This window comes from Suricata suricatta, chromosome X, assembly GCF_006229205.1.
Source record: "Suricata suricatta isolate VVHF042 chromosome X, meerkat_22Aug2017_6uvM2_HiC, whole genome shotgun sequence".
In the NCBI taxonomy this organism is placed as follows: Eukaryota; Metazoa; Chordata; class Mammalia; order Carnivora; family Herpestidae; genus Suricata; species Suricata suricatta.
In genome coordinates this window covers 109,546,350-109,558,681 of record NC_043717.1, presented here as the reverse complement: position 1 = coordinate 109,558,681, position 12,332 = coordinate 109,546,350, and the positions used below count along the sequence as shown (strand labels likewise).

At 44.5% G+C, this 12,332-nt stretch overlaps 1 protein-coding gene across 1 annotated transcript; it reads left to right on the top strand.

The window, feature by feature from the left end:
* Positions 1-39: 39 nt before the first annotated feature.
* LOC115284018 (synaptonemal complex protein 3-like) lies at positions 40-9,018 on the top strand. The gene is made up of 9 exons (XM_029930584.1): positions 40-108; positions 1,136-1,308; positions 1,911-1,980; positions 2,133-2,167; positions 3,728-3,845; positions 4,753-4,852; positions 6,352-6,450; positions 8,325-8,429; positions 8,559-9,018. The coding sequence occupies exons 2-9, from the start codon at positions 1,176-1,178 to the stop codon at positions 8,610-8,612; spliced, it is 714 nt and encodes a 237-aa protein (XP_029786444.1). The 5' UTR covers positions 40-108; positions 1,136-1,175; the 3' UTR covers positions 8,613-9,018.
* Positions 9,019-12,332: the final 3,314 nt, after the last annotated feature.

Sequence of the window (12,332 nt, the reverse complement as noted above, 5' to 3'; positions counted from 1 at the left end):
ACGTGCGCCTAGCCAACCAATCAGCGACGCTCTTGCCGAGGCGTGGCTGGCTAGCTAGTCGCCATTGCCAGGCCCTCAGAGGAGCGTCGCCGAGGACTCGGTGTGGAGGTCGCTGTGCCGGTGGATGGATGGGGGGTGGGCAGACGGAGAAACAGGATGGTGGTGGGGCATAGGGACCCTCAGGGAGGCCAGGCGGGTCGGGAGGCGGGCCCGGTGGCCCTGTGTGGCCATGGAAGGTGGGGGGCGGGGATTGTCTTCTGACCTGAGGGGGCCAGGTTATGGGGCAGCAGCTGCTTGGCTGACTTCTGAGGCGATGAGGACAGAACAGGACGAGCCCCCCGAGGGCAGTGAGCGGGGACGACATGGTAGCTGTGCTGACCTCAATGGTGATGTCCCTACGGAGCCCTATGGCAATGCGACAGGACAGGACGGCGACAGGACAGGATAGGACGAGGACAAGGCCCCCAAGGACAGTGCGGGGTGGCGGCAGCTGGGCTGACCTCTGAGGTGCTGAGCACGCGGAGTCCTCCGGGGCCCCGAGAGGACACGCCAGGACAGGACACGACAGGGCAGGACGAGGCTCTCGAGGGCAGGGCTGGCGGGGTCGGCAGGCTGGGAAGCCGGTCCGACGTTCCGTCCTTCCTGAGAGGGCCACGTCTGGTGGGGCGGCGGCATCTGCATCTGTCCCTCCTGCCCGGCCGGCCGCCCTGCAGGACAGCGTGGCCGTCCCGGGGTCCACATGGCATGTCAAGGAGTCCCCGGACAGGCGCAGAACGGTCTATTCCCCATCCATTCGGAGGGGACACTTCGTTTGGTCACGGCCATGGCTGGGCCTCCAGACCGGCACTTTGTCCCTCGGGGACCGAGGAGCGGGGACGGCCGCTGTGTCAACATAGGGGCAAGAATCTGGCAGAGGGTCCTGAGGCTCAGGTGTCCAGGGGCAGGTCACAGCCAGGGGGAGAGGTCACAGCCGCGGGAGCGGGGGCCCACTGTCACCATCGTCTCTGTCCCCTCCTGGTCCAAGAAGGGACACGGGGACGCGCACGCTCTGATCTGCGCCCTGCGCAGAGGACCCTTGCCCGGCGCCGCTCGTTGACCGGGGCCCCATTTCTTGCCCGCGTGTTTGAGCTCACAGGGGGCGGGAGAGCCGGCTGTACCTGGGAAGACACGCTGGGATGGAGCCACCTGTGAGGATGCGCCTGCGCAGTGCCGCCAAGGCCCAGGCGGAGGTTCAGGGCGGGGCCGCCGATGACGCTGGGAGGAGACCGGAGAGCGGAGAGCTGCGTGGGCCGGAGGCTGTTCCTGAAGGTACGGTCTGCCGGACACCTTTGCCGATGCAGCGCTTGTCGGAACCGCTCGCGGGCCGGCCGCTGCTTCTGGGCCCTCGGCGCCGTCGACAGTAAAGCACGCATGCGTGTGTAAAGCGGTTTCGTGGACCGGAGGTTGCCCCCTCGATCCTCTTGTCCCAGACCAGGATTACAGAAGCTTAGATGGCAGCACTTGTGCTCGCGCGCGGTTGCTCTCTCGGAAATGCCTCCCGGGCGCTGGGTGGTGTCCTCTTCGCAACGCTGTCTCCAGAGCACGGGCCTCGTCCCTGCTCCGGGTTCATCTGGCTTTGCGCATCCGTGCTTCCTTCCTTTCACATGTCTGCCAGAAAGACTTGTTTGCAAGAGGCCTGGAAAAACCCCCACGGAGAGGCTACCGCTCCCTGAAAACGGACCAAAACACCGTACTTCCTTTTAGGATGCTTTCCACTTTTCTTTCAGTGCGGGAAAGCATCCAATACCGGAGAAACATGGGCGGAAAAGGCCTTTTGCAGAAACATTTGCGGACGACGTGGGGTAAAATATCTCCATGGCGTTTTCACTTGCCAGTGTTTTCACTTGTTTTCCCTTGTTTTCCCAATGCAGGAAACAATTCGGCACCGGATCCACATGGGCAGAAAAGGCCTTTTGCGGAAACGGCTGAGGGCGATGTCGGGTAATGTCTCCGTAGTGTTTCCACTTGCCGGCTGGTGTCAGCACGGCCACGCGACGCTTCCCTGTCAGATCCTGGAATGAGATATTTCTTCCAAAACAAGCGTGACCTTTGCTCATCCTTTCTCAATCATGTTCGATGTGACTTCTTCACAGGAACAAAGTACACAAGATGCTGCAGGGACCTGAAGGTATGCCTAAGTGGTATTTGCAATCAAAACAGTTGTTTCCATGCATAAAGCTTTTATAAATGGGAATGTGAACGAGTGGATCACAGGGCTGGCCTTCATGCCTCGGTCTAGTAGAGAGCATTTTATGCCAGCGTTTTGTGTGGCTCGCCTTTGTAAGTTTCCTTACTGACCTTTTGAATGATTGGTATGGAAAAGTGAAAACGGTACTAACATTCCTGAGGTAAGAATGATGCCATTATTTTATGCACATGTACACTGAGTGTCCTGTGCAAGACTGGGAGAGAGAAGCTTATACCGCCTTTTGTGTGCACAGATTAGGTGAGGCATCAACTTGTAAAGTCAATTTTAACGTTTCTTGATTTAGCTTTCCACTGTTCTTCTCTTTGGAGAAGCAGCACAAATTGAATCCTCCAATATAATTCTTATTTTTATTTTCCATCAATAAACTGTGTAGTTGCAAACGACAGATCTCTCCTAGCCAGTGAGAAATGTATAATCACATCCAAACGCCCGAATTTTACGTTGTTCTGTCAGATGCCACTTACACCGTCTACACTACAGGACAGTGCACTTAGCAAGGAGTCCAAGTCAACATATGGCTCTTCATAGAGATCTATTGGGTGGCGACAAAGTGCTTGCTCTGTGAGCTGTCCGCTAAACTTCGTATTATGCATGGGTTGCGGATGTATGAAATATTTTTCTTGTAGTGCAGATCCTTCGTGACTACTGAGAAAGAACCATGGACTGTAGATCCACAAAGTCAAATCATATGCTCTGCAAAGCAGTAGTTGACGTACTCAGATTCCGCGAAGTGCAGCACTTCTGCATAAACGTGCTGCATTAAAAGCTCCATGGAGATTGTTTTTAATGTTTTTGAATTCATTTACACTAGAATTTGACTCCCACGGCCTTTGCCTCTTTTAGTAAAATGCAGTTAAAAGCATCACTCGCTAGGCTGCTTGAAAAATAATTTTTTAACGTGCACTATCACTATTCTTATCCTTTCCGGGGTCATTTTAAAGAAATACCTTCGCGTGTTTTATGTAATGCATTCTAATGGTAACCCATCCAAACGGGTCCCTTGAGTTGGAGGATATTTTATAAATTTAGAAAAATGTGCCTGTTAGCAAAGTTTCAGAGGGAATTAGAGTCTGTCTTTGAGACTCTTTATGCACATTTAGATAATGAAAAATATTTTGATTATTAAGCCCTTTTCATTATCTGTCATCTGAAAGGGGACGTGCAGTTAGAAAACTTGGAATTGCGATACTAGTAGTGGAAAGATTTTACAGCAAATAGTGAGCAAATCTTGCTGTTTGAAATGATGCCTGAATTTTACATTTTGTCTAACTTGTTTTATTTTTTGAAGTGTAATGGCCATACGGTATTATATTAGTTCCAGGTGTACAACGTAGTGATTGCACATTTATGAGGTCTGTATTATAAACTGTAAACATCTTTGCATATTGCCGAGGCAACCTTGACCCATACTGATTTGAGTACATGAGAATGGAACAATTTTCACCTTTAAATCCCAGTGAATGTCTATTTTCCATACAGTTCAGGTGACAGAGGTTCTTCACGCCAAGAGAAGAATGTTCGAAAGGGATAGAAAAGCTTCGATCAAAGCCACTACGGCAACAATTGAGCACGTTTGGAAAATGCAGGAAGAAGAGAGGTGAAGTTGTTGGAGTTTGTTTCTGTGTTTGCGTGTGAGTCACGGTGACATTTCTACCATTTCTGGGTATTCGTTAGTGCAAATAGGCTCAGACAAATTCTACTATATTGAATTTTCCCATGAAAAACATATTTAGCCTGATTTTCTTTTCTAAGCAGATGAGTTCTTTAGTTCTGTAACCTCACGCCTTAACCGATTTGAGATGTATTTCCTAGAAGCCAACAAGGATGACTTTCCTTCCCTTTCAAATAACACCTGAGTTCTCTTCCTACAACATTGATTTATGCTCATTCCAGACCTACACTAGCCGAATTTCAACTAAACGTCTTAAACGATTATTCTTGTGACAGTTAAGTATATTCAGTTATGTAGAAAAGGTTACTCTTATCTGGCAAATAATTTGCATATTTTAGGTAAATTGTGTTCACCATTCTTATATATATATATATATATATATATATATATATATATATATATATATATATATATAAACAGTTGTTTCCTGTTTGGAAATTTTCTATGATAAATGGATCTAATATCCTCATTGAATCTAACTCATCGTATCAGAACGTATAGGCTGTTCAGTAGGAAGGAATGAGAAGTGAACTGCTTTTAGATAAAATGAACTTTTCTGGAAAACGGACAGAGCGCAGTAAGTCCTCGTTAGCTTTCAGGAGGTAGAGCCCGTGGGGTAGCTTTCGCATTGGTCGTTAGGAGCGATGCTTCGGGAGTAAATCGCTCGTGTCACCTTTCTGTGTCCCGTGGGACTGCTGTCTCCGTGGCTGTTATGCTCTTAACGCCTTCTCCGCATAGAGTGTGAATTGTGTCAGATCGATTTTGTTGTGAATACGGTTAATTTGGTCATATGTTTATGAATTATGACAGTGCTCATTATTATGTTTTACAGGCAGAATCTTCGTCTCAAGTATTCCCAGCAGTGTCTGACTTTGTTTCAGGAGTGGGATGTAGACCTGCAGAAAGCCCGGGAACAAGAAAAAAGACTAGCTGTTGGTATCAGCCTTGGCTTTAATATTGACTTATTTATTGTATCAAAGTCTCAAGTAGCAATCGGTCATGCAAAAGCACGGGAGAGAACGTAGGGTCCATGAGCCCCCCGATGGGTAAAGGAGGGTGGAGGACGTAACCGGGGGAGACTGAATGTCCTGTGGGAATTGCTCCTGTCTATTTGGGGATATAGGAAGGTCGCCAGTTAAGAGTTAGACTGGTGGAGGAGGTGGTGCCTCTCGGGGCCGAGAAGAGAGAAGCCCTGCAGTTGTTTCCTGAGAGCAGGCCAGTGACTGGACTAGGCAAGTGCCATTGCCAGGCAGCATCGTGGGTCTAACGTAGGTTGGTGTCGTAGTGACCATGAGTTTAAAGTGAGCCCACTCTGCCTGGTTGTGGCAGAGCTTCGGGGGAGTTGGATTTTCCGGGGTTGGGGTTCAGCCACGCAGACTGACGGAGTGAAAAGGGGGTAAGGTCCACGTGCAAGGGCACAGGTGTAAGGATCGACCACGGCATGTAGGCCAGGAAGGAGGAAAAGGAAGAGCATGAGAGTGCCGATCAGGGGCAATGAAAAGTTATAGGCTACATGGGATGTTAATCCTGGCGGAGTGTTGGGCTGTAGTAAGAAAGGGAGAGACTACAAACACGGAGGTAGAGCTTGAATATCGGGGCGGGGAGTGGCGAGATGGTCCAGCACGGGGGTCCCCAGCCTGGACTCCGGAGTCAGGTTTTGGGATCCAATCTTGGTTGACCAGTACCAGCTGTGAAATCAGCGGCACATTGTTTATCTCTGTACCCCACCCGGGTTCCTCACCGATGAAAGGAGATGTCGTAAAAGTCCTTGCCTCCTAGAGCTGTTTTGAGGATTAAACGAGATCACCTATGATACGTTTATTTAAAATGGTTCGGGACAGCACCTGACACACAGCTCCTATACAAGTTTCTGCCCTTATTAACCTAATGTAGATGTTGCAGTTGTCAAGACTGACAGAACCCAGCGTATAACTTTGTAAGTGAGTGACTAAAGCGGGGAAGGGGGCAAAACTGTTGGTGGAGATCAGGTCAAGGAGCTGAGTAGGCTAGGATCATCTGTTTGCGTACTGGAAATGACCAAGAATTAACACGTGTCTTGAATGTTGTTAAGAAAGTACATCTCCCCTGTAGCCACTATTAGGAAGGATCGTTGTGTAGAATTTGACTACTTGTGGCAAACACATTCTTGGAAAGGTCATGTGTGGATTTTGAAATCAAGAATTAAAACCTGTTTTCCATGTCGGTGAGAAAGAAAAATGTCCTACTTAATGGGTACTAGGTAAGGTCATCGTATTGTGTGCGTATCAGTGGTGAACACGATTATCTAAACTCGGTCATAAAAGTTGTTACAACAGGAAATGCTCACAAGTATTGGTTTAAATAATATTCTTTCAAACTCGATGTATAATTATATTTTTCTAAATATTAAAAGTCACCCACATTTTATCATCCTTTTCTTTTATATTTGTAGAGAATGTTTCACGAGCAACACAAGATTCTTCAACAAGCTAGAGTTGATCAGAAACAGAGACTGCAAAAAATGAAAAATTTATATGTGCAATTCTTAAAGGTCTGTTGTATTTGACAACATAATACATTCTTATAAAGCATAACATGTACACGAAAGTAGAAGATAGTTTGTTTCTTTCTGAATCTATGTCGGGGGTGGGGGGGTGGGGAACCCAGTTAGGCTCTACATCTGAACTGTTAACCATTTTCCTTTTGGAGTTCATTGCTCTGGATTTAACATACTTGGTAAATGCATTTTGATTTTTGGGATTAACTGATCGTTTTGTGGGAATCATTTGAAACAGGGAACTGTAAGCTGAGGATTTTACCTAGAAATACATGCATCGTGCAGGAACGTGGCACTTTATTAACACTTTAATCATAGATTTTCGTTCAACAATCACTTTTGAGGAGGTCAATCACAAATATAGAGTGGAAACTTAAGAAGTCTATAAATCACTTCTGCGTGTCTTTTACTTGTATTGATGGTTTCTGTTAAATATGAGTAGGCGATTGTAATTGATGAATACTGCTTTCATTTCCAAATGCGTTACATGAGTGCTTTTGTGGCAGAGGTGCTTCTGGAATATTAGTGACTAATAAGGACTTTCTATGCAAACTTAAAACCGTAAGAGAAGGTCTAAACATATAACAGAATGAAAAAGCCAGAGGAAGACTAAACATCTGTGAACTGAGAATGATCAGCAGGGATACTTGCACATTGACAAACTGTCCTCAGTGACACAGACCCCTCCTTCAGGCAGATATATGCTTATTTAGGAGGCAGTAGAATCCTGCACACGCCCCTTCTTTTCTCCTGGTGTATGTTGGGTGGCGGGGAGGTGTTCTTTACCTCTGCAACTAACTGTACCTTAATACCTTGCTTCGAATTCCAACTGCTGCTGCCCTAGGTCAGGATCTCATCAGTCCTTGCTTATGCTATTAAAGCCTCATCTGAGTTCTCTCTTCTCCAGTCCATCCCTGACACGTCTGCAGTATGATCTTCCAAAGCATAGATCTTCCCTCCTGAAAACCTGTCGTTAGCTTCCCATTTCAGGCCCTCAGGCATTCAAAGTCTGTCCCCCTCCCCTTCCCCCATCACAAGGCTCCCTTTGTAGTTTTATACCTATGCTCCTTCTTTCCTCCCGCACCTCCAGATGGGTTGCTTTCTATGAACTAACGCACCATTACTTCCTTGTTTCTAGAATACTTTCATTCCCTCGTCCCTTTACCTACCCAGGTCTTACTCCTTTGCCAACTAAATCGGAATCGATCTTCCCTTCCACTGCATGGTCACAGCGAGTTGTGTTACCTTAACTGTTAGAAGGTTTTTGTGTTGTTTTTATCTACATGTTTTTGTTCTCACTGGAATAAGGAAGGAAGAGATGGCGTGTGCATTTTTAAGTTCCTCCACAGCACTGTTCCTGCAGCATGCAGTAGCTCACTATTTGTTAGTGACTAGGGAAGATTTAGAACATGTTTGGTTTTCATAAGTTAAGTCGTGTCACAGATCATTTTATTCCCTCCAATGGAATCATGGTACATTGATTACTGGCCATTATAAACGCCCTGGTACACGGTATCTAGAAAGCTTATTAGAGAGTTTTAAAATTATGGCATTTCATTCAGTGGGACTGTCAGTCCTTTTCTTGTTTTCCCTCCACCTTGGCCGTAAGTGTTTATTAACCCACTGTTTTGAGCCAGTGTCCTACTGCTGTGCCTCTGTACTAATAATACTTAGAGACTCCAACACAACATGGACAGAATGTCTTAGGTGGGTATTAGGACCTCCATGTATGAGGTAAATCTTATTTGGAATAAGTAACGAGCATCCTTTGCATATGAAGAGGTGTTACTTTTGAGGCTTGCTTTTACATGTTTAGTGCATGAGATGAAAAGTGTTGGTTTATAACTGAACGAGGCTTTTCGTTGTAGAGTATGGAGGACTTGGGGAAGGACCAGGAGCATCGCCTGACTGATGAGCACACGGAATTTAGAGAAGAAATGAGCACATTGCAAAACAGAATGATAATGGATGCTGTAAGTCGTGTACATGTAATATGAAGAACTAAGGAGGGACGTGAGCATTGGGGCATTTTGTTTGCTGACATGTATGTGACAATCACCCACATGACACGTAAATGTCTACTACTTCCTCCCTTGAAACAGCAACAGCACGAGCTGGCAGCTATTGAAATGTCTCTCCAATTCCTGTTACTCTGATGACTCTGAAGAAAGAACTTGAACCTAAGTGCGATTACGATAGAAGCGTTACGCTAACTACACTCGACCACATTGCGGTAGCTTAAGAATTATAGTCGAAACCACCACATCTTGTTGATCATAGCTCGTTTGTTTAGTGCAAGAATATTTTGCTGTGAAAACCCCAGGCCCTGCACAGTTATGAGGGTAGCAGCAGTTCACAATGATATGTATTAAGCTTTCAGGCCTTTGTTAGTAATGATGACTTTTTGTGCTTAACACTGTCAATTAACTTTTAGCAACAGGAGGATTGAATTTGAGGCGTGGCCTCCGTGGATCTGTATCAGTCCCGAAAGTTTCAAAGGACACGTACAGAAAGAAGGTTACTTTGCTTTTCCCAAAGGAAAAATAAAATGAAAGGATATAAGACCTGTCTTACCCGTGTGACTGCTTGTCTTTTACTCACTAGTTTACAGAGCCAATGCCTTTAGAAAAACATCATTTCAGAAACTTTCCTTTAGTGCCTTATGAAGATTACTAAAGGAAAACATAAGATTATGTTTTGGAATACATTAGACTGCCTAAAATCATTGGGAGAACAGTACTAGATATGTAAATACCAGTGCTGCGACATGGGTTTGTGAAAATGTCATTTCCACAAAGACATCAAAATGTCATTTAATTGGTGTTGGCTCACTATAGCATGACCCTTGCCCTTAGCATTGATTGAAAGTATTTCACTAATATGTGCATATACCTAATGACTCGTGGTTTAAGTAGTTCACATCTCTCATTAAGGATAAATTACCTACAGTGCTTTGCGTTCAAGTTTAGCGTTCATTGAGTATGTGGAACGTCGATTTTCTATTTTGGAACTCAGAACTTGAATAATTAATTCTTATGCCTTTCCTTTTGTAAGGGGCATTTCCTTTTTATATTTAATAACATAACACCGTCTTCATCTGGTCACGTTATTTAATAAACGTGACATTGCTTCAGAATATATTTGGAGTAAGTCAGTTAAATGTGCTTTTCTGAGTTCCTGAAATTGCTTTCATGCATCATTCAAAACAAAACGTTTCCATTGGGAAGAGAGGAGTTATTTTCTCCTGTTTTTCTGCATGTTTTTTTAACGTTAATTCTTACCCCTGTATCCCACCCTTCTGTCTCTTTTAATGTTTTCCAAGTTTTTACAAAATAAGCCCACATTCATATAGAATCTCTTTTTCTAACTGCGGTAGCGTATGCGGAGTACATGAATCCTCCACCATTATCCAGTGTCTGACATTACAGGGAGAATTTAATTGCTCAATTTCACATGTTCGTAAAGAACTTTGCTTTTAAGCCAAAGCATGCGTTGGGATATGCATCTGAAGTTTTGTTCCAAACTTCTAAGAAGCTCCTGATTCGGGAAGTTTTCCAGTAGCTACAGAGGTAAAAATAAGTACTCCAGAGGTCCTGGTGAAAGTTCTAATATTCATACTGAGCCGTCCCATTTTCTGTGAGAGCGCAGAGACGGTGGTCGGTACAGAACGTACTGAGTGATCAAACAATTGCCATTTATTTCCATCCCTGACAACCGCGAATGAGGACATGCACGCCTGACGCAACTATGGCTGATATGCTAGGGGAAGACATATTTTGCCGTTATAATTATTTACAGATCCGTACATAATTTGCCATTATATCTCACCTGTGTACATACTGCAATTATATATATTTACAAACAGTTTTAGGCTCCCAGCAAAATGGAGCAGAAGGTACAGAGATTTCTCATATACTCCCTGCCCCCACACACCCGCAGCGACGAACTTAATCATTGACGCATTGATATTACCCATAGTCCATAGCTCACGTTTAGGTTCACTCTTGTGTTACCTTTTTTTTTTTTTCCCCTCTCAGTGAACAGTTTTCTTACATGTCACCTGTGCTTTAGCCACTGTTTTATTTTTCATAAAAGGGAACATTTAATGTCCACTTTTTTGTGGCAATGAAATTCTAACTCAGAATATCAGGACAAGTCACCCTAAAGCAAATGTAAATGTTCACTTTTTTCTCCCTAAAATGGTAGGGCCAGTTTCTTTTACTAAATGCAAATTTCTGGAAATTGCAGCCAGGGCTTTTGTCTTCTTTAAGAAGTTTTATTTAGGGGCGCCTGGGTGGCTCAGTCGGTTAAGCGACCAGCTTCAGCTCAGGTCATGATCTCACGGTTCATGGGTTCGAGCCCCGCGTCGGGCTCTGTGCTGACAGCTCAGAGCCTGCAGCCTGTCTACGGATCCTGTGTCTCCCTCTCTCCCTGACCCTCCCCTGCTCACGCTGTCTCTCTCTCTGTCTCCCAAAAAATAAATAGATAAGTAATAAATAAAGTTTCATTTATTTTTTATTTGAGGCTAGTTGACCGACAAGGTTCCATTAGTTTTGGGTGTAGAATAGAGTGTTCAGCATCTCTATATGTTATGCTGCCCTCACCACGGGCGTAGCTCCCACCTGTCACCACACATGCCATTGTAGTCTCGTTGACTGTACTCCTTATGCTGTATCTTTTATCCCATCACCTGTTCATTCCAGAAATAGAAGCCGGATCTCCCACTCCCCCTCACCCATCTTGGCCGTCCCCCACCCCCACCGAAGCTCAGTTTATTCTCTGTATTTATAGGTCTGATTCTGCTTTCTGTCTTCGTTTATTCATTTGCTTTGTATTTTAGATCCCAGATGTAGGTGAAATCTTAGGGAATTTGTCTTTCACAGTCTGACTTATTTCACTCAGCTTAATACCCTCTAGGTCCATCCACCTCCTTGCACGTGGCAAGATCTCCTTATTTTTCATGGTTGCATAATATTCCCTCGCCTGTATATACATCTTCATTCATTCATTCATTCATTCACTTACTCATGGACATTTAGGTTGCTCCCACCTATATCTTGGGTATTGTAAGTAATGCTGCATTAGACGTGGGGTTGTGTATATGTTTTCAAATTAGCGTTTTCCTTTTCTTTGGGTAAATGCCCAGTAGAATTCTAGTTGGTAGACTAATGCACATACTCTCTCTTCTTCCATAGTAACTAAAGACCTTTGGAAAATAGCTAATATCAAGGAAGTCATTTCTTCTAATACTGTTTGGCTCGACAATAGCGGTATTATAAGCATGCACTTATGCAGTATCATGACTTAACATTTCAATTTATAGCAATCAAAGTACACATCACCCTTTGTAGCAATCAGAGGAAGCATGGCTAAAATCCTTCATGTCCAGATTTTTTCCCCCTAATCCTTCAAAATGGGATTTTTCAGAGACACAGAGATTACTCTTTCGGCTACAGTGGTTCACTTTCTTACCCTTATCCTTGAAATGTTTTCTATTTTTTTTCTGGGAGGGGGTGTCACTGATAAAGGTACAGATTGCTACCTGTGAACCTAAATGTTGACAATGACAATGGGGATGTCTTCTCTTCTCCTACAGCTTCTAATCAGTCACTAAGTTTGTGAACCTGATCAGGTGTTTGATGACATGATGTCTTGAAGACATTGAAACGAATGTGTCTTGAAATGTGCAGGCAGGAGGCACTAAACATGTCATGGACCAAACGATGCATATATATAAGCATATAATTCTTATTTGTCTTTCTTGGAGCAGGAGCTGTTTGCCTACTTATTTCAAATATCAAATGTTACTCTAAAAATTTTTTTGGCTGAAAATATTATTTTCATTTTTTTGAGAGAGAGAGAGAGAGAGAGAGAGA

What these genes read in the sequence shown, in the direction of transcription:
- LOC115284018 (XM_029930584.1), top strand. Translation starts at nt 1,176, where the DNA reads ATGGAGCCACCTGTGAGGATGCGCCTGCGCAGTGCCGCCAAGGCCCAG. An exon ending in GCCGGAGGCTGTTCCTGAAG is followed by an intron (nt 1,309 to 1,910) that starts GTACGGTCTGCC and finishes TTCCCAATGCAG; the next exon opens with GAAACAATTCGGCACCGGAT. An exon ending in AACAAGAAAAAAGACTAGCT is followed by an intron (nt 4,853 to 6,351) that starts GTTGGTATCAGC and finishes TTATATTTGTAG; the next exon opens with AGAATGTTTCACGAGCAACA.